This window comes from Bombus pyrosoma, linkage group LG5, assembly GCF_014825855.1.
Source record: "Bombus pyrosoma isolate SC7728 linkage group LG5, ASM1482585v1, whole genome shotgun sequence".
Lineage (NCBI taxonomy): Eukaryota > Metazoa > Arthropoda > Insecta > Hymenoptera > Apidae > Bombus > Bombus pyrosoma.
This window is the reverse complement of record NC_057774.1, coordinates 4,508,106-4,533,238: the sequence shown is the minus strand read 5'-3', so window position 1 is coordinate 4,533,238 and position 25,133 is coordinate 4,508,106. Positions and strand designations below refer to the sequence as shown.

General features: G+C 47.5%; 2 protein-coding genes across 8 annotated transcripts in view; one reads left to right on the top strand and one right to left on the bottom strand.

The window, feature by feature from the left end:
• LOC122567533 (nephrin) overlaps positions 1-22,266 on the top strand; it is a 253,645-nt gene extending 231,379 nt beyond the window's left edge. For 6 of the 7 annotated variants that reach the window (XM_043726172.1, XM_043726175.1, XM_043726174.1 and 3 more), the window contains 4 exons: positions 2,354-2,653; positions 6,882-7,202; positions 17,518-17,748; positions 18,659-22,266. In XM_043726172.1, coding sequence (XP_043582107.1) covers positions 2,354-2,653; positions 6,882-7,202; positions 17,518-17,748; positions 18,659-19,005 — 1,199 coding nt within the window. In that variant the 3' untranslated portion in view covers positions 19,006-22,266. Of the gene's footprint in view, positions 1-2,353; positions 2,654-6,881; positions 7,203-9,044; positions 9,645-17,517; positions 17,749-18,658 lie in introns of those variants that run through there. The other variant, XM_043726176.1, reaches the window with a different exon arrangement.
• Positions 22,267-22,730: 464 nt separating this feature from the next.
• Positions 22,731-24,905, bottom strand: LOC122567315. Its single transcript, XM_043725685.1, has 3 exons — positions 24,693-24,905; positions 23,564-23,770; positions 22,731-23,485 (listed from the first exon to the last, which is right to left on the bottom strand). Exons 1-3 carry the CDS (start codon positions 24,903-24,905, stop codon positions 23,276-23,278), a joined length of 630 nt encoding a protein of 209 aa, XP_043581620.1. The 3' UTR covers positions 22,731-23,275.
• Positions 24,906-25,133: the final 228 nt, after the last annotated feature.

Here is a 25,133-nt window from a genome sequence, read left to right as displayed (position 1 = left end):
CGATATTCTTTTATATTTATTTCAGTCAGCCGTCCGGGCCGACACATTTGCAATTTAATTCCTTCGTTGCAGCAATATCGTTTCACCGAGTCTTTTGTCATTTATTCGTTGAATCGTTAAACACCTGAATAGAAAATATCGAAAAGAAATGGCCAGCGATTGCGGATGGAAAAAGTAATGACAGAAAATATTTATTCGCGCTCGTACTAAGAAACGAATGGAAACGAATTAAACGCGTAAAGTGCGAGGCTCGTACATCAGTCTCATCGAAATGACCGGCAATAAGTCATACAGATACCACCTATGCGCGGCACGATATCAGTCGCGTGTGATTTTCACGTCGGTAACTTTGCGGTTCGACTCTGTCCACAACCTTTCGTTCTCGTGTTTCGAACCTGTTCCCTCGATTTCCTCGTAAATAGCATGGTCTAAAGATTGCAAAGCAGCCCTTATTCCTAAGCATTGTAAATTCTATTTTATTCTTGGAAACTTCATTCCTGTAAACCATTTTTCCTGGTCACCTGTTAGTTATTTCTCTTCTCTTTTTATAACGTGGCTTGTCACTCCAACCGCCTTGCTACTACACTTTTAGGATCTTCAAGCTTTCTTTTTTATTTCTGAAATTCTTTTTCTCGTGTCTCGCTTCTGTATTTCTTATTCCTACAACTTTCCTTTTTTCGCTGCCCGTCCGGTTCTCGTTTTATCGCCTGGATCTCTTTTTGTTGACACCTTTGCGTTATTTTTTATCGCTACAATTTCTCATTCCCAGGAAGCTTGAGTTTTCCCGTTGCTAAAATTCCTTCTACAATCCCTCCTCCGTAACAGGATTGCTCCTCCAAATGTGGAAATTTTTCCATGTCCCAATTTCATCACGACAGAGCACAGCCGAAGGGAAGCCCGACAAGTGATACATTATCATTTCCCATCATTTGGATGAACACGCTATCCACGGTAGTACATAATTGGAGCCGGAAAGTGGTTCTTCAAAAGCGTCCAGCCAGTTGGTTGACGCAAATGATTTTCGAAAGCACTGGTTAATTACAAGGGTGGACGCTACCCTGCGCCAAATAATCAGTCAACAGGAAAGTTTTGATAGCATATATCGCGGCGCGCGTAAAAATCAAAGGCGAAAAAAATGGATTAGAACCTTCGCACGTACGCGCTCGGTATTGATTACTCTTTGACGAGAAAGATGAATATCCATATTAATAATAATAATAATAATAATAATAGTAATAATAATTGTTCGATCCTTTTAACGTTAGAGCAACGATAAGTATATGTTTAGTATGATTCGTGCGATCAAATCGACAGAATATCGAATAGTTCGAAATCAGAATTAACGCTTCGTAAAATACAGCTTAGTTTAGGTTGGAATTTATTTCATACTAACGCAAAGGATATAGAAGGTTGCACGTAACTGTGAGTGTCGATGCATCAATTGGGGCCGTAGCTTGATACTATAAGTTAGGACCTCGCTATATCGTGAAAATTGCCATCTCGAAGATTGCCTCGACTCATAAACGGACTTACGTTCAAAAGTAGCGGAAGTATTCTTTGCTTTCCGAGCACGATCCTGTCGCTTTGTGTTCATGACTGTCTCATCCATCTCTCCAAAACCGTATTTTACTCCTGCTCTTCAATTTCAAAGATCGAACCCGTGAACGATCGGACCTCCAGCTACGAGAAATAGTCGTTCGTTCGATAATCTTGTTTGGGAATAACAATCATTGGAAATTTCGTTGGTTTTGCTATTGTCTATAGCAATTGCGCGATATTTGTTGCCAAGTGGCCTCAGAAAGTCATAATCCTTTTTCTTCTTTCAAACGACAAGATACGTGCAGGAAGCGGCAGAAGAGACGGATGCAGGTGGAGATAGGAGAGTCAGATAAATTGGAAGAAATGTATATCACGGGAAAGGTAGCTCGGCAAAGGTGGCAGTAGTTGTAGGTGGGAAATCTTTTTACATCAGTCGAGAAACGATTTCATCCGAGCGAAAGCTGCGTCGTGACAAAGCTCTGCGAGGCATGCTTGGAAAATTTTCCAGCAGAAAGGTTAAATAAACGGTTCTCAGTTTTCGTAAGTAGCAGCACGCGTAACAGGTCGTGCAACGCGTTTGATTATTCCGAGCCAGCGTTCCATCGATGCTAGCTAAATGTCGCCGTTTCGAGGATGCTCCAATTTTTTTTTACATTTCAACTTTTCCGACGTAACGTTCGATCGAGTGGAACGCGTCGCGCGTTTGTGGCGTTCGATTCTCGTGTGACTGGAATTGAAAAAGCAGGCAGCGGAAACGGCGATAGATGGTGGTGATTGGGAAAAGGGGGAGATTCACGGTCGAAATATTTTTCAGTCGCGCCGGTTTGCAAGGAGGACCGGATCGTGGTGGTCGGAGCATCGAGGGGCGAATCGTTGAACATCGCGTGCAAAGTGGAGGCCGATCCGCCAGCGCACAATTTCCGATGGAAATTCAACAACAGCGGAGAGACGTTGGAAGTAGCACCGGGCAGATTCTCGATGGAGAAGTCAAGCGGCGTGAGCGTGCTGAGGTACACGCCGACCACAGAGCTGGATTACGGTACTCTGTCGTGCTGGGCGGACAATTTCGTTGGTACACAAGCGAGACCGTGTCTCTTCCAGCTGATAGCCGCCGGTAAGTATTTACCGGATCTCAGTAAATGTTACATCAGCCGAGTAGCAGCGACCTCGCGCTCGATCTCGAGTCTTCGAGTGGTCAGGAAATCGAGTTAAAATCCTTTCTACCGTCAGAAACCAGCCTGTTTACGCTGCTAAACTACAACCTTCCGTGTTACGTTTCGTCCACCCCGTGCAAAATCGTGCAAATAAGACACTTTGTAGACGACCGGTCGTGCTACTCGCGACAAACTGCCTGGAAAATATCTCGAGAGCTTCGCTCTATTCGTCTTTCCAAGTAGACGCGTAGTTTGGCGACGGAACGAAGAGGAGAAAAAAATCCGCGTGGAGAAATCTCGAGGCAACGCGATCAGCCGAAATCTCTCGCAAACCGCACAAAAATCCCAGTGTTTAGAATCGGCGTAACGACGTGGTATTTCATTTGCATGCGATCGGAGGGAAGAAAGGCGGTGATTTGAAATTGTACTCGCGTGCAAAGAGCAACGTTGCAATTTGCGGCGCTTTTTCCAAATTTCAAGTACGTTGTGAATCGAATCGATGGTAAAACGCGAAATAAATAGTGGAAAGCTTGGGCCGCTGCAACTCCGGCTCGAAAGTCCGACCTGCGTAAATTATTCAAAGAGCGCCGCATTCTTGCCACCCTCGGGACCGTACCAAACCACCAAGACTATTAACGCCTCAATTATTTACCCTTTCGAAACCAAGATTGTTCCATTTCTAAAGATCCTTCCAATTAGTTGGAAAGCGATCGTTAATCAAGCTGCCGGTATCACCGTTAACCGACCACTTATCCCACTCTTTATCGATTCCTACTCGCTTTTTTACGCAACCGACCATTATTTATCCACGCTAGCTACCACATTATATCACGTTACGATTGCATTTTTTCGCAAGAACACTCGCCTAAAAAGCTATCAGCAGAATCAATTAATCGGTCCATCCGAATACTTGAAACGCTCGTTCATTAACACTAACGCGTCAGTATAATCGATCGATTAGCGGAGGAATTATACGCGACGCGCCGATGAATTTCCCCACGATAAACATGTTGATAAACATCATCTGGCAATAATACATCTGCGTGTATATACTTCTGCCGTATATTCGATGTGATGGGAATTTGATTGATTGAAAATAAATTAATTGAATTAATGCTCGGCGATTAATAGGTGCAAAACAATCAACAAACATAACCGATCCGAGCGTTCGAAACGAATTTTTTGGAAGCCATTCGAGCCGTTGCTCGAGCTGCGACCAATTTTCCAAGGGACCTTCTTTTACGAGGGAGGTGCAGGCAGGAACGAGAGGTCAAAATCCTGACAGATATTCGGGAATTATCGCCGCGCGTACAATGCGATGCTACCAATCATCGCGCGGTAAACCGACATTAATCCGCGAGCGGATTTTCGCCGCGCGGCCTCGGCTCGATGTCTTTTTTTCCTCGTGTGATCGAGAATGACGTTGACACGACGACCTGCCGAAAACGTATTGACATTGACGAATACACACGTGCGTCCAAATCGGCGTCCTTTCTTCTTTGTACGACCCTCGCAACGCGCATTTTCATCCCTTTTACCCCCAACCTACGTACTTTTCTCCTCTGCCCTTTTTTTTTCCTTTATTCGACAGAGGAATTACCCAGCAAAAAGATCAGTCGCAGCTAAGAGAATGAAAGAAGCGGCGGCGCGTTGCAAACTGGTGCTCTTTGGAGGATTTATCGCTTATTCGTTCGCAGATTTTCAAAGATCTTGGGCGTGTTATTCGAGGGGATCCGTTGAAAATGCCTTGAACAAATCGAACGTCGTTAGAGCGCATCTCGGCTGAAACAATTTTTTACGATGTCTTACGATACTTGACGTTGGAAGAAATATCGCGAAAAAAAAGCACTCGATGGTTGATGGAGCGACGTAAAGTTTGGAGTGAAATCGAGGCTAGTCGGTCGATCGTCGACTCTGTTGGACCCAGTGGTTGTTGTCGTAACCTTTGGCTGCTCTGATTCATCCGCAGCGACCCGGAAACCGGCCCTCGACGAAACGAAATTATTTTCAAATCTGTCGGTATTGATATCGGATATTGCGTGGTGGTTGGAAAGATGTTCGATGTTGCGACACGAGCAGAGCTCGTGGACTGCAGCAGGCTAACACGGGTCAAAGAAAGTTAAGCTGGTTATTCGTCTGGTTTTTTGGTGCATTGATCGCCGCTGCACCGTAAAAAAACTGTTTTCCAGCGAATTTCTGCTGGACGCGGTGAAATTTCAAAAACGAAAAAAAGAAATCGCTGACGCGAGAACGTCATTACCTCGGGCCGATGTTGATTAAATAACAGACTCTGACTCGACGCAGCAAGGCGAGGCGGCGAGGCGGCCGCAACCAGGCTCGAATGGTGAAAAAAAAAAAAATAAAAAGAAAGATTCATCGGCCGTTTCGCGTTTCCATTTTTCAGATAGCCATTCGAGTAAGTTAAAACGAAGGGAGTCGGTGCATCGGGAATAGAATTTTCAATCGCGGTTGAGATAAAAAGCGACGCGGCGCGGGATGGCATGGCGTTTCACCGCTTCGCCGCGAAACCGCGTGGCATGTATTATGAACCGGATGAAAATAAATTGAACAACGGCCGGGGAACGACAGGCGGGGATGAAACCTTGGTAAAATTCGATATATCTTAGGAAGAAACCGAAACGGTTCGTTGAAAAGAACGCGAGGTATGGCACGCGGCGGTTTCGCGATTAACGCGAATGAAATGTACGAGAGAGGTTGGCGTTCGCGAGCGAAAAGCGAAGAGCGGCTTGTAAATAGGTTGAAGCGGGGAAAAACAAAGAGTACGAAGGGTAATAGGATGCAAAGCGAAATAAAGTCGAGCCGAAGGATTCGCTTTCCGTCCGTTTACTCGCGTCGACGGAAAAGACGAACAATATTTATTTTCTCCTTGCCTCTCGGACTCGTGATAGCTTCGCTGTCTGTTTAAGAAGAAGGAAATTTTATTTGGGACGAACGAGAACCGTGGGGACAGAGAAGCGCAAGCAGGGGAAAAAAGATGAAAGACGGAAGAAGAGGAGGAGAGGGAAATGGCCGGGCGAGGCGAAGGGCTAGAGCGAAAAACAGGCGAATCACGGGTGCAACTGCGCTTTCAGTGGCGGCAGAGAAAAAGAATTTTCGTAGGATGCAACAAACTGCATCAACGCCGGGAGACGGGACGAGGTGAGATGGAACGAACGAAAAGAAGAAAAAGTGCGGGACATCTCTGTGACCATTACTATCCCGGTACACTAAATCCTTGCCACTCGTAGACGCGCAAACATTTTTCACCCGGGGTCGGGTGAGCTTGATTTCCAGAGAGCCGACGGTCTCGCACGCTTTCAGCCAACCTGTAGAGCGACCTTCGAGCGCGTACAAAGTATCCAGAAAATATTACCGGACAAAGGGCGACAAACGAGCCTGTGACAGAGACAACAAAAGAGGAAGAAGGTGGATCGCGCGGCGGAAATTTCCTTCCAACGAACAAGCGCGTCTCGCCATACGAGAGACGCGCGACGCGTGACTAGCGACGATGCACCGGAATCCGGCGCCAAAGAACTTGGAAGTGGCACGTGTATCAGAGAGGAAGTAATCTTCGCCGTTCGTTTGATTCGTTGGTTGGACTGTGGATGGGAAAGGCAGGATAATAAACGTTTGCACGTAAGAGGAAGGACGCGACTCTTGATCCGAGTATTCGGTGTGCGCGCCGGTTTTCGCTTCCAGTAAGGAAGCTCGCAGAGCTTGCTGAAAGCGTACAGATTCGCACAAAGTAGCTGTGGAATATTGCGAGTTAAAAGGCCGAGCGACCAGCTGCGGACCTCGTCCGTTTACAATCGTAACGTTCTAAAGAGCCAGCGAAGACTGAAATCCTTTACGAAGCAATTTCACGCGTCGGCTCGTTTTAATATTCGAAGCTTGCAGAAGAACGTCAACTTTCGCTCTACGAAATAACCGACTGCCGCGCGTCTCTAGAGCTGTCGGGGCGAAAGTCAACGCTATCGCGAGAATCGATTCTACCCCGGAGAATCGAACTGCGTGGAAAAGTGGCCGTCTGTTTGAATAATCGCAGAAAGAGAAAAGGGTGGGTGGCACAGGTAGGAAGAGCGAATCAAAATGGCAAAACGTGCGACGTTAGCTCGTAAAATTTTAACAACGTGGTCGCAGCCGAGCAGCGTCGTGACGGATTTAACCATGGTGACGTTCTCGTTTCAGGAAAACCATTTCCGGTCCGTAACTGCACGCTCGCGAACCAGACTTACACCAGCGTCGAGGTGAAATGCGTGGCCGGATACGATGGCGGACTTCCGCAAAAATTCATCCTGGAGGTGTACCATGGCGACGTGGATTTCCTATCGAGCAGCCAGCCTCTCTACAACGTCTCCAACGTAGACGAGCCAAATTTCTCTCTGGCCGGTCTGGAGGCGTCCGTCGAGGCGGGCGTTCACGTCGCGGTCTACGCCGTAAACGCTAAAGGCCGCAGTCAACCAGTCATTCTCAGCGAGGTCACCTATCGCGACGCCGAGAAACGTACCGGTAAGTTGTATCTCTCTTCTATTTGCTTTTACGCCTTTAAATCGTTCATGACACCGATCCTAAATGAATCTAGAAATATATTTATATATATATAACTGACCATCAACGAACAAAGAATCGTCCGCAACGTTCGCGAAAAGGTAGTAGATGCTTTCCGAAGAAACCGACTAGAGCTTAAAGTCAACTCGTAGAAAAGAAAGGGATAAGCAAAGTGACAGAATGAGAAATGGACTGTCATGCGTAAGCTTAATCGAACAGAAAGCGCGTTCAAAGAGAAACGAGCCGCGTTAGGTTGACCCTGATCAATATAGTGACCGGCACCGATGTCAAGGAGATTAACAAAGCGTTCGGGGATTCAGCAGGCAAGGTCGCTGCCGCCTGGTTTCTGCGGGTTCCGCGCCGCCTTTGAAACGGATGGTAGTTGTTCCCGAGTGGGTGGTGTCAACGACGAGGTTAGTAAGCAAGACGAATCGCCACCCCCGAGACAACACACCGAGACGAATGCACCACACCCATTATCCGATCTCTGTGTACATTGCGCTACTTAGCCGGTGCCGACTGTAGTCCAAGAAATCGGCCTACGTCTTCATCGATAACTCGAAACATCGAGAGCTTTCCAACTTTCGCTCCGCGATTAATACTTTTACGTTCTCTTATTCGTTTATTTATTTGTTTACTTCTTCCAAGTTTTTTCTTTACGTTCTCTGTTAGAAAAAATATTTACCTCAGTCTGAAGCGTATGTCGAGAAAGAGTTTTTTTTTTTCGAACGGCATCGCGCTGTCGTCGTTATGAAAAAGCTAGATACGTAACTCGTAAATAACACTGTATGGCGACGCGTTTATTCATTTTCACCACGCGCTCAAACTCGTCTATTGGATAGATGATAGAAAAACGTTAAAAATGGTTAGCAAAGTGAAAAAAAAGAAAAAATATGCGGGGGGCGGGCAAAGTCGATGTAGAGGAAGGAGAATGACGCAAAAATGTAAAAGATTTGTCGCGGATAGCGCGCAGTGAGTCACTGGGTGACATCGTGTGTATACGCGCGATCGTAAATATCAGCATGGCGTGGAGTTTACAACGAGGTAAAACGGAGGGCACCAAATCAATTGTCAGTAAAGTGATTTACGGTCGCGGCAGCGTCTATCAATTTGCAAGCGGGAGATGCGAGCGAGCATGGAACGCGCTCTCTCTTCTCCTGTGCCCGCGCGCGACCACCCGGCTGCCACGACTTCTCGTACATCAACTTCTCGACATTCAAGAACAAACGACCATTACTTACGTCCTCTCTCTCCCTCCCTCCCCCCGTCTCTCTCTCTCCCTCTCTCTCTCTCTCTCTCTCTCTCTCTCTCTCTGTTTCTGACTGCATTTGATTATCTTTCGATTAGACGGAAGAAAGAGAAAGAGAGAGAGAGGGATAGAGAAAGAGAGAGAAGGAGCAGAAACGAGACAGGCTCTCGGCTACTTAGCATTAAAACTACTCCTCTCAGAACTCGATCGGTAAAACGACCGACAGCCCGACAAGCCAACTCCAAAGTCGATTAGCGCGTAATTAAGACATTAGTCAGAAACTTGCGGCATTTAAATAGCTCGACGACCTTTCTTCTCCGATTTGAACGTTACGTTCCTATTCGAATCGATTTCATATTTCACGGGTGCGTCGGTAACGCATCGAGACAGAAATTTAATCGGATCGGTCGCGAAACTCTCCACTCGATCGGCATCCGTGTTCTTTTTCCTCCAACATTGGTTAACTGTTTTCCCCAGTGCGTTGGAAGAATTTTTTTTCTCCCGTTCGCATTTACGCAGAGCAACGAGCATCGAATTAAGGAAAGCAATTACAGATAATGGTCCCAACGGCACCCACCGACGGAACCGTACAGAAGTCGGAGAGAAAAAAAGAAACAGAAGATAAGACTGGAAAGGGTGGAAAAGAGAGGAAAAGACGGAGAAAGGGAGAAACAGGAAGGGAAGAGAGCGAAAACAGAAAGAGAAGAGGCTATCCAGAAGAGATACGAACGTACAGGATGGTCATTAAGCGGCTGCAGCTTCTCTCCTTTCGTCTTGCTCGCGTGTCCCCCTCTTTACGTTCCCGGTTCGCTCATCTTTTTGGACATTAAACCGTTTCGCGTGCGGTAATTTTCCCGGGGTCATTTTTGCCGCTCTTCTTGCTCCGTCGTTAACTTCACTTAGCTCTGTTTACCCCCGTCGTCGTTTCTCTCTTCATCCCTCTTTCGTCCTCATCGTTTCCCTCGTCGCTTACTTCCGATCTTCCGTCTTCCGGCCCGCCTCTCGTCAGACGTCAGCCGAAAGCTCGCTCGCTTCGCCGGTTTTTTCACCCACCGAGCCCGCTTTTTTCCGTCCTACCACGCCTCCTTGTCAACTTATTTTTATCCTTCGGCTAAAGAACGCCGCTCTTTCACCCCGCAGAGTCGAGCTGTATTAACGGAGATCATTGCCTCTTTCTTCGATCGTTGTCCCTCCCGAACCTCCGACTCCGACGAATCGAGCGAGGAAAAAAAAAGAGCGGTTTAATCGCGAGTTTCGCGATGCGTGTCTCAGTTGGAAGATTGGAAAACTCGAGGTTGCGCGAACGAAGAGTAGCTTTCACGTGCAAAGAGCCATAAACGTTTCTGCGTCGGTTATTTCCAACGGATATCTCGTTAACCCGCGAGTTAATATTTAAATCGACAGAGTGGTAAGAATTTTCTTTCGAGATCCAAACGTAATATTTTGCGAGACAGGAGACCCACGCTCCTTATAAAGCCCTGTTTCGCATTTTTATTGATATAACCGATCTCGCGGAATCAAAGATACCTGGTAAGGTGGAAACTCAAACAGATCGCGTTTCTCGCGAGTAAACACCTACGAAATTGAATGGAATTCGTTCTTCGAAATTCTATATACCGTGTTCCTTCGATGGTGGTAAGCGGTAGACGAGCCGGCAATTGGTCGCGAAGCACGACGAGGAAATTGAATTTCGCGATTCCGGACGCAGGTTGACGACGGGGAAGAGAGCAACGCGAACCAGAGAAATCGACGTAATTTGTGGCACGCGGATGTTAAACAAGTGCATCGCGTGTCTCGATGAACGATGTAGCGAGATGACAATTCCTTTCCAACTGTCTAATTCGCGCGTACTGTTTAAGGCGTACTGCTTCGTGCGTTTACGCGTGTCGTTAACGCGATCGGACCCTCGTAAAACGGATCTCGATGTAACTCATCGCGCGTAAACGTCGATACCACGCCTGACATCCTCGCACGTAACGTCAATTAAAGGACGATCGAATCGACGCGCGTTTCCGTTGCATCCGCAACACGCGTCGTAGCTATCGATCATCCCAGAGATCGATCGATCTAGGATACGCAGATGGAGAATCACGCGCAGCTTTTCGTACACGAGGATCGACCGGCGAATCGTAGAAAGGAAGATTGTGATCCGCGAAAAGGCACGTTGGGCTACTAATTCAATTCCAGCCATAATTGCGAGATCTGGGACGGTAAAAAGTTTTTGCTCGTCCAGAGGAGGCTCGATTGGCTGTAAATTCGTGAAACGGAAAGCATCGTAGATCGTGAAAGCCCGGCGGACAGATCGCGGCAAAACGGACGATGCAACGCGTGCTGATTGGCGAGAGTACGTGTCTGAACCACAAATCCGGCCTCGTCTTAGGTCTTGTCGGGTTTCGCTGGGCTGTGTCTTAAAATCCAACTCCGAGGATCTATCGACCCATCGTTAAAAACGATTCGCGAGGGTCGCGTCAGCGGTATAAATTACTCTAACGCTATTGTCGCACTCATTCGTGTTCGTTCGTGTTTGCCATCGTTTTGATCGAAGTAACGCAGACTATAGTGGCGGCATTATGAATTTTCTTTGCGGCGCGGTAACCGCTTTAAACGGGAAATCGTCGTTCGTGGAAGAAGAAAGGCCGCTTTAAATTCTATTAAAGCAGCGGAGTAAAGTCCTGTCGGAAGGAAAACGATTATTATCGCCGTACGAGTCACATCGTTAAGTCCTTAAGAAATATTCTCTGCGGCGTAATATATTCCAAGCGGAGTTTATATCAAGCTGGCGCGCGCACGAGTTATCCAACAATTTCGCCGGTGGCCAGAAAATGGTAGCCGTGGAAATTCCTCAAACGGTTTTGGCTAGCGCCACGGTCGCCGCCATTCGTAACAGGTAATGTTGCCGGAAGTATCATAACGACCCATTCTCGAGTTTAAGCTCGTCTCTAAATACTATCCGGAATTAAGCGGAAACGACTATTCGCGATTATACGACCGACGACTATTGCCTGCTTTTCAACCGAAATCTTTACACCGCTGCCGCGTAATACCGCGACACATGATAACGTTCTCTCGGGCTAAGACTGGCCTTTGTTCGGCCATCGTCGTCGTCGTCGTCAGCAGTCGAGAGCGTACCTTACTTCCGTCGAAAGTTCTGCTCTCTCTCTCTCTCTCTATCTATCTATCTATCTATTTATCTCTCTCTCTCTCTCTCTCTCTCCCTAGTACGAGACCGTGTAGACCGATCAAAGCCGCGGAAATGTCCAACTACGGTGGTTTATGCTACACACTGTTAAACTGTACGTGTCGAAAAGCTGCGAGAGACGTCCTGGAGTTTGAGACTAGGATAGAATTATCAACGCGTTTGATGAAAGTGGCCCGAGAATCGAAAGCCCGTGAAATTTGCCCGTCATCGATCACGAAACGACGAAATACATAATTCGTGGCGGAGGGAGCGATAGCATTATAGGGGAGGAAACAGCGGTGACGTTGACGCGTACCACCGACGTCGCCTATCTGCACCACTCACCGAATCCTCCTTAATTTCGAGAAACCGTCGCCGCTGTTCGCCTACTTCGAAAGAGAAATTACAGGCAAATCGAACTCCACGTATTCGCATCGCTAGACTCCTCGCGAAATCTCGTCCCGTCGAACGGTATCGCGGCTAAGGCTGAAAGGCGTCAGCTGCACCGAATTCTGAATCAGATTATCGCGAGCCATGAAATTTCCTCCTTCTACGCGCGTGTAAGTACAGTCCGCCAACACGCGAAACCTTTTGCGTTTTCGCGACGAAGTTATTCCGACGCGACGCGTTTCGATCACCGATCTGCGTCCGATAAGCGTCTACAGAAATCGAGAAAACGCCATCGAGAAGCTGCACGTGCTAGATCGGACTGGATCGGCCTGTACCGACCAAAGTAATTCGGCGAGTCGATGCAACTTTGGAATATACCGCGTTGTCAAGAACAAGTGAAAACGTAATTCGGATATCCGGTAACGGTGGAGTAACGCAGGAACAAGGTAACGTTGCAAGCTGCTATTCGTAGGAATAATTTTAGCGAAACCGATGGCCCGCGGGTATTCGAGTTAAAGCGAAATCGGAAGATGAGAGGGGATGGGAATGACCAGGAAGAGGAGAGGAAGGGTGGAACGGTAACATCGGATTAGAGAAAGGGTTCCATCGACACTAGTGGCATTCCTACTGGATCGTACGATAATTGAGATTAGGGTACTTGGCTTTAAGCCTTTCGAGCCTCCGAAGATCGGCCAATCCCCTCGATAAGCGTTTATTATGAACGAGAATCTCAAGATCGGCGACTACATTGCCCTTGGCTTCGTCCTTTTGCTACTCCTCCTACCTTCCTCCCTCTTTCTCTCTCTCGCGCGCTCGCCTCCTATCCGTTCTTCCCTTCGGTTTCTCTCTGTGGGGCAATCCTCTTCAGGTTGCGAGATTGCGCCGGTAATTGCTCCTCGATTTCACCTACGTACACATAGCTTTCTATTGTTGCACATGAGCATACGATTTCTGGTGTGTACATATGCGAAGGGAAAGGGCGGCGACGCGCAGATGGAAGGGAAGGTACAGAGGCAGAGAGGAAGGTGAAGAGAGTGGGACATAGGGGGAGTAATCAGTGACGAACTCTCGAGACTGTTCCGGCTGAACGCAATTAAGAGGATACCAAACCACCATCGACGTGGCTACTTGACCGTAGCCGTATTAGCATCCAGGAGAATCGCGTACCTCGCAAAAGGGATTAACCTTCGAGGAGATTCGCAGGCAGCTGCGAACATCGACTTGAGATTTATTCCGTTTCAATCGGAGAACCTATACGCTAAACACGGCTAAGGAAGTAAGAAAACGGGAGAAACAGGCAGAAGACCGACCGGATGGTAAAGGTATTTCCACGGTTGAAACGAATCGTGTCTTGAACGAGAAAATCCAAAGTAATATCGTGGATGGTATACGTGCTTGGAAATCCTTTTAATGTGTTCGCGCAGCGAATGGAATAATTTTCAGAACGGACGGTGGTCGCGTTTCCGTGGTAATCCGGGTCGAAAGCGATCGGTCACGGAGCCGAAAGAGATTCGCGTGCGCGTTTCATTAATTGAAAACGGCTGAACTGGGACACGTAAGTCGCCTTAGTCGGAGAACCGACAGCACAACATCGATTCGGGGTTAGCTTTACGTTGAAATTAATCCAAGTGAGCCAAAGTTAGATCTGGCTCTGGCTAAGCCGGGCTTTTTGGTGACTTAGTCGGCCGTATGACATCGAAGCTCCGTCTTACTTGCAGCCCGATATCCAGTCGACGCATGACTGAAACTTCTCCAATGACTTTCTCCTTTCGTACCATTCTGGATTTTCCGTCGTTCGTGTGATTGTAACGTTCGTTGAAACGTCGCACGAATCTTCTATGTTTCTCGTAAGAAGAAAAGAAGAAGAAAGAAGAAGGAAAAGAAAAAGGGCTACTTTTTGGCGAATTGCTGGAAACGTCGCGTGTTCGCCGGACGGATTATAAAAGAGGGATGCGGAGTTTCGAGGAAATCGAATCTTTATCGAAGCGTGATTTTGCGACCTCGCCGTGGCAGAAGGAATTTTTTCCCGATTTTAGCGGAAGTACGTAGCAGTGAAAATCTTGGCGAACCCGCGTTAAGACCGATTAGCGATCTAAACTTCGATGAACTCCGAGTTCGAGAGCCCGTTGGGATATGCGATTCCCCCTGTTGGCTCTCTTCGAGAATCCCGTTAGACCATTCTCGAGGATCGACGGTATAAGGACCGGTTTATCTTTAGTACCCTGGCACCAGACGTTTCTTCGCGTGGAACTCGATTAAACTTCCATTGCAACTTTTACGAGACATTGTCGAGGCTTAGGAGGGTATACGATCGCAAACTGTGCCCATTTCCCGGACAAGAAAGAACCTGCAATCTGCTAAAAACTAGTAATTGATTAAAAAATTGTAGCCGCGGACGTTAACGCGGATGGAAAGAACGCGAAAGGGAAGCGAAAGAAAGAGTCGGCAAGGAATCGGAGGGCCAGGCAAGGGAAGAGAAAAGCTGGCGAACTATCCGCGTGATTTAGGTGAATACCGCGTCCTGAAACGTGCCGCGAGAAATATATTTCCTCGTTGTTCCAAGGGAACAGAGCTTCCGCCGTACAACTTTAACGAGAATCCGTCGACGCTTCCGAAGAATATACGATCGCGAGCGACCGTGACAGTCGTCTACAGTAAGTCGCCGTAATTGATCCGAGAAATTATCGTAACGATGCAATTACCGGCATCTGCCGAGAGGGAAGTTGCAACACGCCACGCCGTTTGAAATATCGTCGAGTCTTCGGAAAGAACTGTATGTCAATTTCGCGCGAAACCAGACAGCACAGAGGATCCGTCTTTAATGGTTGCCGAAATAAACAGCCCGTTCGAAAGGACTCGCGTAATTCTACAATTTATCGAGAGTATCGATCTCTTTTCACGCAACTTCCTACTCCGTGTAGAGTCTAGAACCGTCTTAGATCGTGCGATTCGATGGTTTTACGAGAGCTTTTACGTCCACGCCAAGCAGTTTTCTGTCGCTCAACCGCGCGCGCTCATATATTCCTCGAACGTCCTTCGAGACTCGCAAGATCGTCGTATACGGTCTATTCGCGGATCTACGCGCGGGATTCAAAGCGAAGATAGCGCGCAATGGCATTGCCAATAAAACGCAGCAACCTTTACGAGTGCGACGCGATAAGTGCAATAACCGTGTTTCGTTCTCTGCTGTTACGCGCAACCTGTTTCACGTCGATTTCCGCCGCGTGTTTCCAGATTTTGCGAATAGTCGGTGAGGATCCACGTGCCGACCCACCGAATAAACGGAAAGGCGAACGTCGAACGCTAGAACGTCGCGCGTAGACCGAGCGTAGCCTTCCTCGAGTAAGGTGCTAGAGAAACGCGAATACCTAGGGTGGCTGATTAAACCTTGGGTTTTACGAGCATTATGCGTCCTGCCAAAGTATCTTCCCGTGCATAGATGTACGCACACGTACACACACACTCGCGCGCTGCAATCTATTTACACGCATAAATGTACCTGTATTATGCATAACGTGTATATCGTCTGATTTTCATTCCCGCGCGCTGCCTCGCGCGCAATTTCCACCCAGTCTTTTCCCCATACGACGAAAGCCTTCCAAGCTTTTCTTAACCTTCGTGGAGAAAGTTTCACTCTGGAGGCAGAAGTTACGATCGTCGCCGAAATATTCGGAATCCACGGCAGCGAGGATATTTGCCGATCTGGATGCCTGGTTATCCGACAATCTGGCGTGGAACTTTAGCCAAAGCGGCGCGTTTCGAAGGTCGACAGCAACGACGATAGTGGTGGTGTGGCGGATAGCGGTGACGAAGGTATCGGTACAATGCAAGCGCACACGTAGGTACGTAGATGCTCTTCGCGAGTTAAGAATTAAAAACGTTCGTCACGGGAGGCTAACGAGCGTGCCAGCGCTCTGTCCCACTTACCGTACAGTGGAACACAGCTGGCCAAGCCGCGCTCGAAGAATACAGTTTTGTTAATTATCCGAGGAAAACAGCAGGCCAGTTCCCACGCTCGGCCACTATCGACTAAAACGTCACGTGCGAGAAACCGACGAACTCGAACGCGAACCAAGAATTAGCCTGCAAGATTTCTCGTTCTCTTTCATTCTGGCGAGTGAACCTACTCTGTCGCGATATGGTCTCCAATTTCAATCTCGAATATCGATGTTGCTCGTTGTCTCGTTCTCCGGCTATTCCAAGAGAAACGTGACTTACGTAACAACGGTTTACATCGTCGTAAGATGAGGCCAAGCTTGGTTGACTAATACCTGTAGCAGGCTGCTTCTCGAAAAGAATCTTTTTCTCTAACTTTTAGCGAGCAAACATTTGAATCGAGTCGGCAGCCAGCTAAATTTCAGGAAAAGCCGTTTGCACAGCCTGTTTTCTCGGACTTGTTTGTACGGTTTAGCGCGGTGAGTACGAGGGGAAAAAATGGAGGATAGTAAGTAGCCAAAAAGATCTGTAAAACGGTCTTTGCCTCGGTGTTGTTACGTAGATCACAGCCCAATTCGCGTTTTGCTTCTTCCGCTGTTTTCGCGATAGATTTCGATTCCGATCGAAGCGCAGAAAAGATACAGAATTTTGTGCACAATCATTTTTGACGAATACATTCAACCAGAGGGAATCGGTAAGGATGGCGAGAAAGAAAGAAAAGGACAAAGTCCCTCTTGATGGGACACTTCGTTTAATTAGGTAATCACACGGATCTTGCTACCCGACGAATGGTTTTAAGTAAAGCGTCTTTCTAATTGAAGTTTCTCAGTGACAACACTTTCCCGATAACTCGTCCAATTAAGAAAACCGTAACGAACGAAACTCGTAAAATATTCATCGGTCGCTTGCTGTAACGGCTTTTCGATCTCTGGGTATAGATTTTTCGTCGCCCATCGTCATGAAGTTAATTCGCAGATTTTCTAACGGGTCTCCGTTGGAAAAGTCTCGAAGAAGGTTTTCGCGAAAGCGAAACAAAATAAACGCAGCGACGATTAGAGGAAAATTCGCGTATTCGATTACCACGAAGGAAATTAACGGATCGCGTCAGATTACAACACCATCGCTGGACAACGCTTGATCGTCCTTCGAAAAGCTTGTCTACCGTTTCATAATGATTATTGTCGCGCAGTTTCCAGCGTCCTGCGGTTACCTGTTTATTAATGTATGGATATATTACGATTCATTCGCTGCGATTCGAGCAACGATCGCGCTATTATTACAAGGTCTATGCGTCGTTTAATTATAGCCGCGATAATATTAAATAAATTACCGTTGTTCATTTGTCAATCCCCAGTTTCCTCGTAAATTTCATCGAGCCTCGACTGAAACGGCGGCAACGCGGAATTTGTTAATTACGTAGGTCGTTTAAACGCACGCTGGCAGCTACCGCGTTTCCCGTCCAAGCCCCGCTACACTTGACGCATCGTTCCGCTAACTACCTTCGATTTACGCCTCTGTTCAAGGACAAGACGCTGGGATCGTGCTGTCGCCGCTGATCGGTGTGGTGGTCGGAGCTTTGGTCACGCTGGTCCTCATCATTCTTGTGGTGGTGGTGCGCGTACGCCGCGAACGAGTGTCGAAACCTCGACACGAAAAACCGGCGGAACTCAGCGAACTACCGCCGCAACAATATCCTCTGCAAAATCCTCAGCAAACCGTGGAAACCGACCCCGACGTCATCCCAAATAAATTCGGTGAGTTTCTGAAGATTTGGAAATACGAAGCTTCGAATGCGGCGTCGTCGCTGGCAAAGCGGGTACGCTACCGATCGGCGGTCGTGCGAACGATCGATGGCCGTGCCACGCCGCGCCGCGCCGCTCTGCATTTTCAAATAATGGCCAGGAAACGTTCTCGCAACGCGCAGTTAATCTAATTGCGTGGGTTACGAGCATCGCCGCGATTTGTAATAGCAGCGTGTATAGATTTTATTAAATTACCGCGGCTTACACGGTTGCCGGGCGCCACGGCGCCGGCGGTATTTCATCCCCAACAAAAGAGATCGAACCAAAACGCCAAATATTTTCCAAAAACATTTTCCATTTGCACGGCCGGCCCGCGATTGCGATCGATTCGTGCGATCGGCCGCGCAGTTCCTATCGCTTTCTAGAATTCGCTTACCGCGGTGGTACGTGCTCGCGGGACAAACATCTCCGACTAATTTCCGTCCACGTTCCTCCTACATTGACTTGAAATTGGTTACGAGACACGAATTTAAATACAAAAACTTGCTTAAAATATCGCCGCCGGGGAAACACTTGTTTGGCGAGTCCAACCATTAGCAGGCATTGACTCGATAACGGGAGACTATCAAAAATGTATGCGGGAAAGCAGCAACTCGTTTAACGCGACTAGGATGTTAGTAAGAAATGAAATGCAACGGTTTGACGACGTAAAATAGATTTCTCGCTTTCGTCGAGGTAAGAACGTTGGTCATTTCGTAAGATGATACGTACACGAGGGTTGCGTAGAAAACGGCACGTTACAATCCGATAGGACAAAGGTGAAAAGAGAAGGCAAGGAGAACCGCGTGGCTAATTGTCACGGGGATGCTTCATATCGTTTCGAACGAATCCCAAACGAATTATCTCCGGTTCGATGTTGCAGAAGGAAGCCTGGTGGAAGTGAGCCCACCGAGTTATCCAGGTGGATATCCCCCGGGACATTGGGTCACACCCGGACCTACACCAAGCATAGACGAACTCTGCCACAAATTCAGCGGAAGACCGACGGAGCTGAGGTTACCATCGAGAAGCACGATACCGAGTTTACAGAGCATGCCCATGACGGGAGTGATGATGGGCGGTGGACAGGGCGGCGTGACACTCGGTGGCAGCCAAGGTGTCGTCGTCGTCGGAGCCGGGCAAGGCGTTGTCGTCGCTGGCGAGTGCTTGGACGGCGAGGCGATCAAGAGACGACTGATGGCCAACAGGCTTCCGGAGAGCTGCGTCTAGACCTAGGCGTTGTCCGTCGCCTTTTGCGCCCGTGTATCGCGTTCACCGATACGAACAGAAGTCCCTTGCCGAAAATTTCGGCTCGTTCGTAGCGCTGCACGGCTGGACACTGACCATTAAGATGTTCGATGATCGATATCGTACGCAGCGAACGAACGCTTTCGCGACTCGTCTTGCGAAACGATTAGACATCGTACGAAGCGGCATAAAGACAATCCGCCGTGTCGTTGCGAGCAACGGAACAACAGCCGCTAAGCTAACGGAGATCGTCGACTGGATAAGCGATAGATAGAAAGGCAAACGTGCGACGCGAGCTTAGATTTGTCGGGAAAACTTTCCAATCGCGAGAAGGTATCCGCCAAAATTGTTTTGTAAACGTTTTCTCGATAGTCGGGCAAAATTTGTTCTTTTCTCTTTTTTCCTCTCGGGAAGAAACGGACGAAGGAAGGAACGGAACTGAAAGAAAAGAAGAAGAAGAATCGAACTGGAAAAGAATTAGGTGAAAACTTGCGCTCCTGAGTTTTCCACCTGGGCAAGATGTTCCCAAGTAGTCTTCTTCTGTCTTCGAACGTCGGCGCAACTTTCCCCTATCCCAGTTTCCGTCGCCAGACTCCGAGTCCAACCATCTTCGACGCTGTCTTTTCGCATATTTCTTTCTCGCTACGTGACTTCGCCTCCCGGACACGCCGTACGACCGGACCACCGTTCGCCAAAGTGGCAGTCTCGAGTAACGTATCGAGGAAACGCAACTTTCTATCCGAGAACCACGTTCGACTTTGTATCCGGCTGCCAACCCAAGGTATTAAACGCGCTTCGAAGCGATTGCACTGGGAGCCGGCGGCGCTGGCAATCGACGCCGAAGAATCGAAATGGGGGTAAATAAACCCACGTCTCAGCCTACCAATCGAATTCTCCAGACATCGAGGCATTAGGCCGAGAAACGCGAGAAAAGATAAAAGGTTCTCGTACAACCCCTCTTCCGGTTGCTCGGAATGAAGATGGATGGAGGAACTGGGCGAGAATATACGATGGAAATCAGGGGAGAGGGAAGAGGAAAGGAAGACGCGGGGAATGGAAAGATAACGCGATGTTACTTCGTCGAGTTGCAAGAAGGAAGAGGCGTGATGCGCGGTATCGAGGCTGATCAATCAGTTTCAACGACGGAAAACATATTCGGGGCGGAAGTAGTTTGTACGAAACACCATTTTATACGTTGCGACGTCGTCGGCGTCTCCTTTCGATTATTTTGCCCGTGGTCGTCCTCTTTTTTTCGTTTCTTTTTTTTCTCTCGCATTCTCACGAAATCTCGTACGAGCGCAACGCGATTTTAACATTCGCTGGAATTAGGGACGACGTTTGATTCAACGAAAATCGCTTTCTCTTCCTAGCGGAGAGGATAAAATGCGTTAAGCAAGAATCGACAATAAGTGATGCGATCGAGAATAGAAACTCGAGGTGTTTGTAACTGTATCGCGACGAATCCAATCGAAATTGAGGAGAACAGTCGGAGACGAGATAGTTTGGCGTGCGCGACGAACGAACGCGCGAGCTGGCAAACGAGGCGGTTTACGGCGAGGAGACGCGGTTTTTTAGGAAAACGAAGAACGTTTTGTTCGATCGTTACTCGATCGTAGCTGTGATACGAATTTTCCAAATTTTGATCCATCGTCGACGTGGACGTTCCTTTTCGCGTTTAGCCTAATTTCCGACGTGAGTGGAACACTCTTGTAAATATACACGCACGTGTAGGCGCAACGATCGGAGAATGAAAATTTACCGCGTGCATTATTCGATCGAGAAGTCGCAGCCGTCCGACTGTTCTCCTAATTTCATTCGATTCTCTTAACGAACGGGAGAAGAATAACGGAGTAGCGGAGAGACTCGAGGAGTCTTTATACTCGGGTGAAAAATTGAATTTGTAAGGTCAGAAAAACCGGGCTTCCACGTGACACTTTGCGACGAAGTCATGAAGCTTGACGGCGAAACTAGGAGTAAAAAGTGACAAAGTATATTCCTAAGAGAATGAAGTAACGCCAACTTCGTCCAAGACTCTCGCTCGAGGTATGCGGTTTCTACTTTGAACGTGTAACGAAGAGAAGAAAACGAGCGAAAAAGGAATAAACGTTAAGTTATCGTAATGCGTGACGCATCGCGAATCGATTACGCGATCCAAATGATTAGTAACGTCGAACCAAATGTCGAGTGTTCTTTTTTTTTTCGATGTATTAAATGAGAAAAAAAGGGATAATGAAAGAATCCAAAAAAAAAGGTAACTAAAAGTCGTTGCTCGTTAGTTAATGTCGTATCGTTGTACATAAGTATGTATCGTTGAAGAATTTGCCCTGCGTGGGAACCGTGCTCGAGGACGATCGCACAAACGTCGTCGGTAATTTCGATCTTCGAGGGTGCGAGTTTAATGGAAGGTGTAATCCGACTGACGATGAGTAGGAAACGCTGGTGTGCCAGGAAATCGAGGCGATTCGCAACGACGCGACCTGTATCGTCGTTCGATGGGACTCGTCGATTTCTGTTCGAGTGACAGGTTGACAGGTCGTTATTTCCCAAAACGCTCGACGAACAACGATCTTTGTTAATTAGAGTAAACGCTATCCTCGCCGCAAACATAGAATTAGCCGCGCTTCGGGAATCGGATCAAACATCTTTTTCTATCGAACCCTCGAAAAATCATCGTTACGGTCGGTCGTCGTCGCACTGCCAACGAAATTGCTACGTTCCCGCGTGGAAACCAGCGACCTGATCGACGCGATCACACTTTTTTTCTTTCACGTCCACGAACATTTAACGTAAACGTATCCGGCTGTCGATCTGGCGAGAATCAATTTTCGGTATAACGCACGCACAAGCCGAGAATCTACATCGATTCCTGTACGCTCAAACGTTTCTCCTCGAGGGAAAGATGAAGAATATAATTCTGGTTTTTCCTCTTCTTTTTGACCGTTGTTCTTTTCTATATGGCTCCTCTTTTTCCGGCAAACGTTCTGACAACATCGATAGGAAAATTCTTGGCACGCGAGGAAACGATGCGCCGCTGACCTGGTGCAAGCGATTCGATCGAACACGAAAACGAAAATTAGAGACTAACGAATGTACATAATCAGCATGATGCGAGGTCCGTGTAAATCGATTATATTTTAAGTTCACTGTATAGGTGATTTCATATCAGAACTGCATATCGTCTACTAACTCGTATGTATATATTACATAAAGTTTCGATCTGAATAAACTGTTTAACTGTCCGAACTGAATCGTGCTTTGAATCACCCTCCCACAGGACTATCCCGACTCTCTGTGATATTCCTCCGATTACGCTTGATTTATTAAAAAGGTGCATCTTTGAACTTCGAACGGAAAGATAGCGAAACGAAAGCGACCATTTAAACAGCGATCGCTGCACACATAGATAGGATATATCCGCTTTTCGTAGGGAGCTACATTTCCGAATTAACGAAGCATACTTCTTCGCTGAAGAGAATTCTCGATCGAGATTGCCGATTCAATGAAAGAAGATGGGTGGCGTGGATCCCCTCGGTTCACGAACAAATTCAGCCGATCGAACGATGCCGAATGATCTCCGGAGACCGTTAAAGCCTCATTTAGCATAATCCGAAATTTATAAAAGAGGGGGTGGAAAGAAAAATTGAACTTGAAAATCAGGGATTGCACGAAGGGGTGGACGAGATCGAATTTGCCGATTCGCGGCTGATCCTTCTTCGATTAAGAGTTCGTTTCCAAGATATTTTTCAATGTTATTCGCGCCACGCGTTCAAACCCATAGAATTCTTAGTTCTGTCGCGAGAATAAATTCGCGCCGGATAAAATAGCGGGTGAAAAGAAGCCTGAAATTTTACAACGATAGCAAGAGGTACCATAAAAATCGCTTAAAATGCAACTACCGTGAGAAATCCCTGGTGTACCCTCTGGTGTTCCGGGAAAAAATGGAAGCAAGCTGAACGGAATTTTAATCTGTCCTTGTATCGTATTTCGCGTGCTTACGTGAATCTCTATGTACGTACCGTGAAGCAACATCTCGAGAACATCTTTGCCAACGTCCTCCACGAAACCAGCGTGAACATCTTGAACACCGTTGTCGCAGTCACCTCTTAACACAAGTAGTCGTATTCTCCACGATAGAGCGGAGCCAGTGTTTTACGAATTTATTCGTGCATTAGCACTTTTTAAACTCACGAGATGAGGGCAAACAACACTACACAAGGGATTTGTCTTGTATGATTTAACAATGGCGCGACTGTTAACTTTCCTCTTCGGGATCCGTCGTATCGTCGGAAGATTCGGCGTCGGATGGCTCGACCTTGGCTGGTTCGACGTCAACCAACATACTTTGAAGCTGCCTCCGCAGTATCATCGATGCGCTCACGATACAGTTCATTATGGTAAACAAGGCGTAGTTGTACTTCTGTATCATCGTGTTCTTGAAATCGTTTATGCGAGGCAATTCGATCTGTGAAAACGTAACAATTTCCATGGATCGAGAAAAAGCAGAAATTAACGTTGGTAAGCTGCGTTCATCGTGCGTTACTACTTCTCTGTCGTCCAAAGTGGGAGCGAGCGTAGCCATTATCCTGCGATACAGGTCCTCGACGTCGGCGCTGCTACCCCACAAGCCCTCGGTATGCGTCCAATAAACGAGACCAGCCGCGATGCTACTTTTCACGAGGAAGAGCAGAATGTTACAGAATTTGTAACCCGACGTCTTTGGCAATGTCTTCTGCGGACACTCGCAGAGCTACGAAAACGTACATAACGTTACTACGGTTTGGGACTGTATCGTTTCTTTGGACAGAGTACCAAGTTTGCGTACGTGACTCGAAAGAATATCAATATTTGAGAGTTTTTAAGAACAAGCGCGGTATTCCTTCCTTCGTATCTTTGTATTTGCGTTGAGAATCGAGAGACCGGCGAGCCGGATTCTTATTTGCCGGCACACGGTATACAAGCGAATATCGAAGGTGAAGCGGAAAATCGAACAAAAATCGGAATTACTTACGAAACGAAACGTTGATATTTCTAACTAAACGAATTTATGTTTATTCGTATTGGCGGGTATCACGACCGAATCCTCGAATTGCAGCAAAATACATGGCGAAGCTACGGAAATGGAAACAGGCGTGGAAAGAAGCCCGTGAAAGAGAGGAAAAGATTTGTCGCGTTTACGAAACCCTCCAGAGTATCCGGCTTTCTGTTCAACGAGTGGACCCTAGAGTCTGCTAGTCTGCTAAACGCGACGATGCTTTCGACTCGTGAGGTCACGTACGTACGTGTCCCTAACAAGTACGCCAACTCTAAACTGTCCTCCTCCATTAGAGACTCATCCGCGTCGCTATACCTGTGTACACCGAACCGTCGAGCTAATTCCAGGTAAACGTAACTACGGTATCGACCAATCAGGAGCTTCCTACAGGAGCCGATACATCGTCGTCCGTCGCTTTCTAGACGCGTATATCGCGCGAACACGAGTCGAACTCGCGCCATGGGAACGCGTTCGCGTGATTTAACGCCAAAGCTGCCTTGTTAATAAGTTGAGATTCGATCCCGCTAACGGAATCTCATTAACCATAAATATATCCTGTTCGACCACGTACGCTTTCTGTTCAACCGTCTTCCCGCCTTTTGAACCGTGCGCCCAACGAAACGATCATTTGGTTCACCTTTGGCGGACAAGTTCTTTGCATGTCTTTCCGCGTGCAGATTTTAATGGGCACCGGTCTCGGAGTCCAATAAGACGAGCTTCCAGCTACTATGCTCGGACAAGGCTGCATCATGTCTGCATGAACGAGCTTCTGAATCCTCTTTGGTCTTACGCATGTCTCCGGATTGGACAAGTTGATGGTCTGCGCGACACACTTCGTTCCTCTTTTCATCGTTGCTCTCAGTTTTCGAATCGAGTCTCCTGCTTTCGATACTTCATTGAGATGAAGTGTCAGATCTGGCAGAAATGGGAAGCCGAACGACACAAGGTTTTTCAATGGACTCGGCCAATCTTCGTGGTGGCGCGATTATGAAACAGCCGGCGGAAAATTTAGGTTGCGCCAATCTTTTCTCAAACGCGAACACGGCGATTTCTGTGCGATTTACCACGAGCCCGTTTA

Bases quoted from the DNA above. Each gene is read 5' to 3' on its own strand.
- LOC122567315 (XM_043725685.1), bottom strand. From the start codon at position 24,905: ATGAAAAGAGGAACGAAGTGTGTCGCGCAGACCATCAACTTGTCCAAT. The intron at 23,771-24,692 runs GTGAACCAAATG...ACGTTTTCGTAG, and splicing joins AAAGAACTTGTCCGCCAAAG to CTCTGCGAGTGTCCGCAGAA. The intron at 23,486-23,563 runs GTAACGCACGAT...ACGTTTTCACAG, and splicing joins CTTTGGACGACAGAGAAGTA to ATCGAATTGCCTCGCATAAA.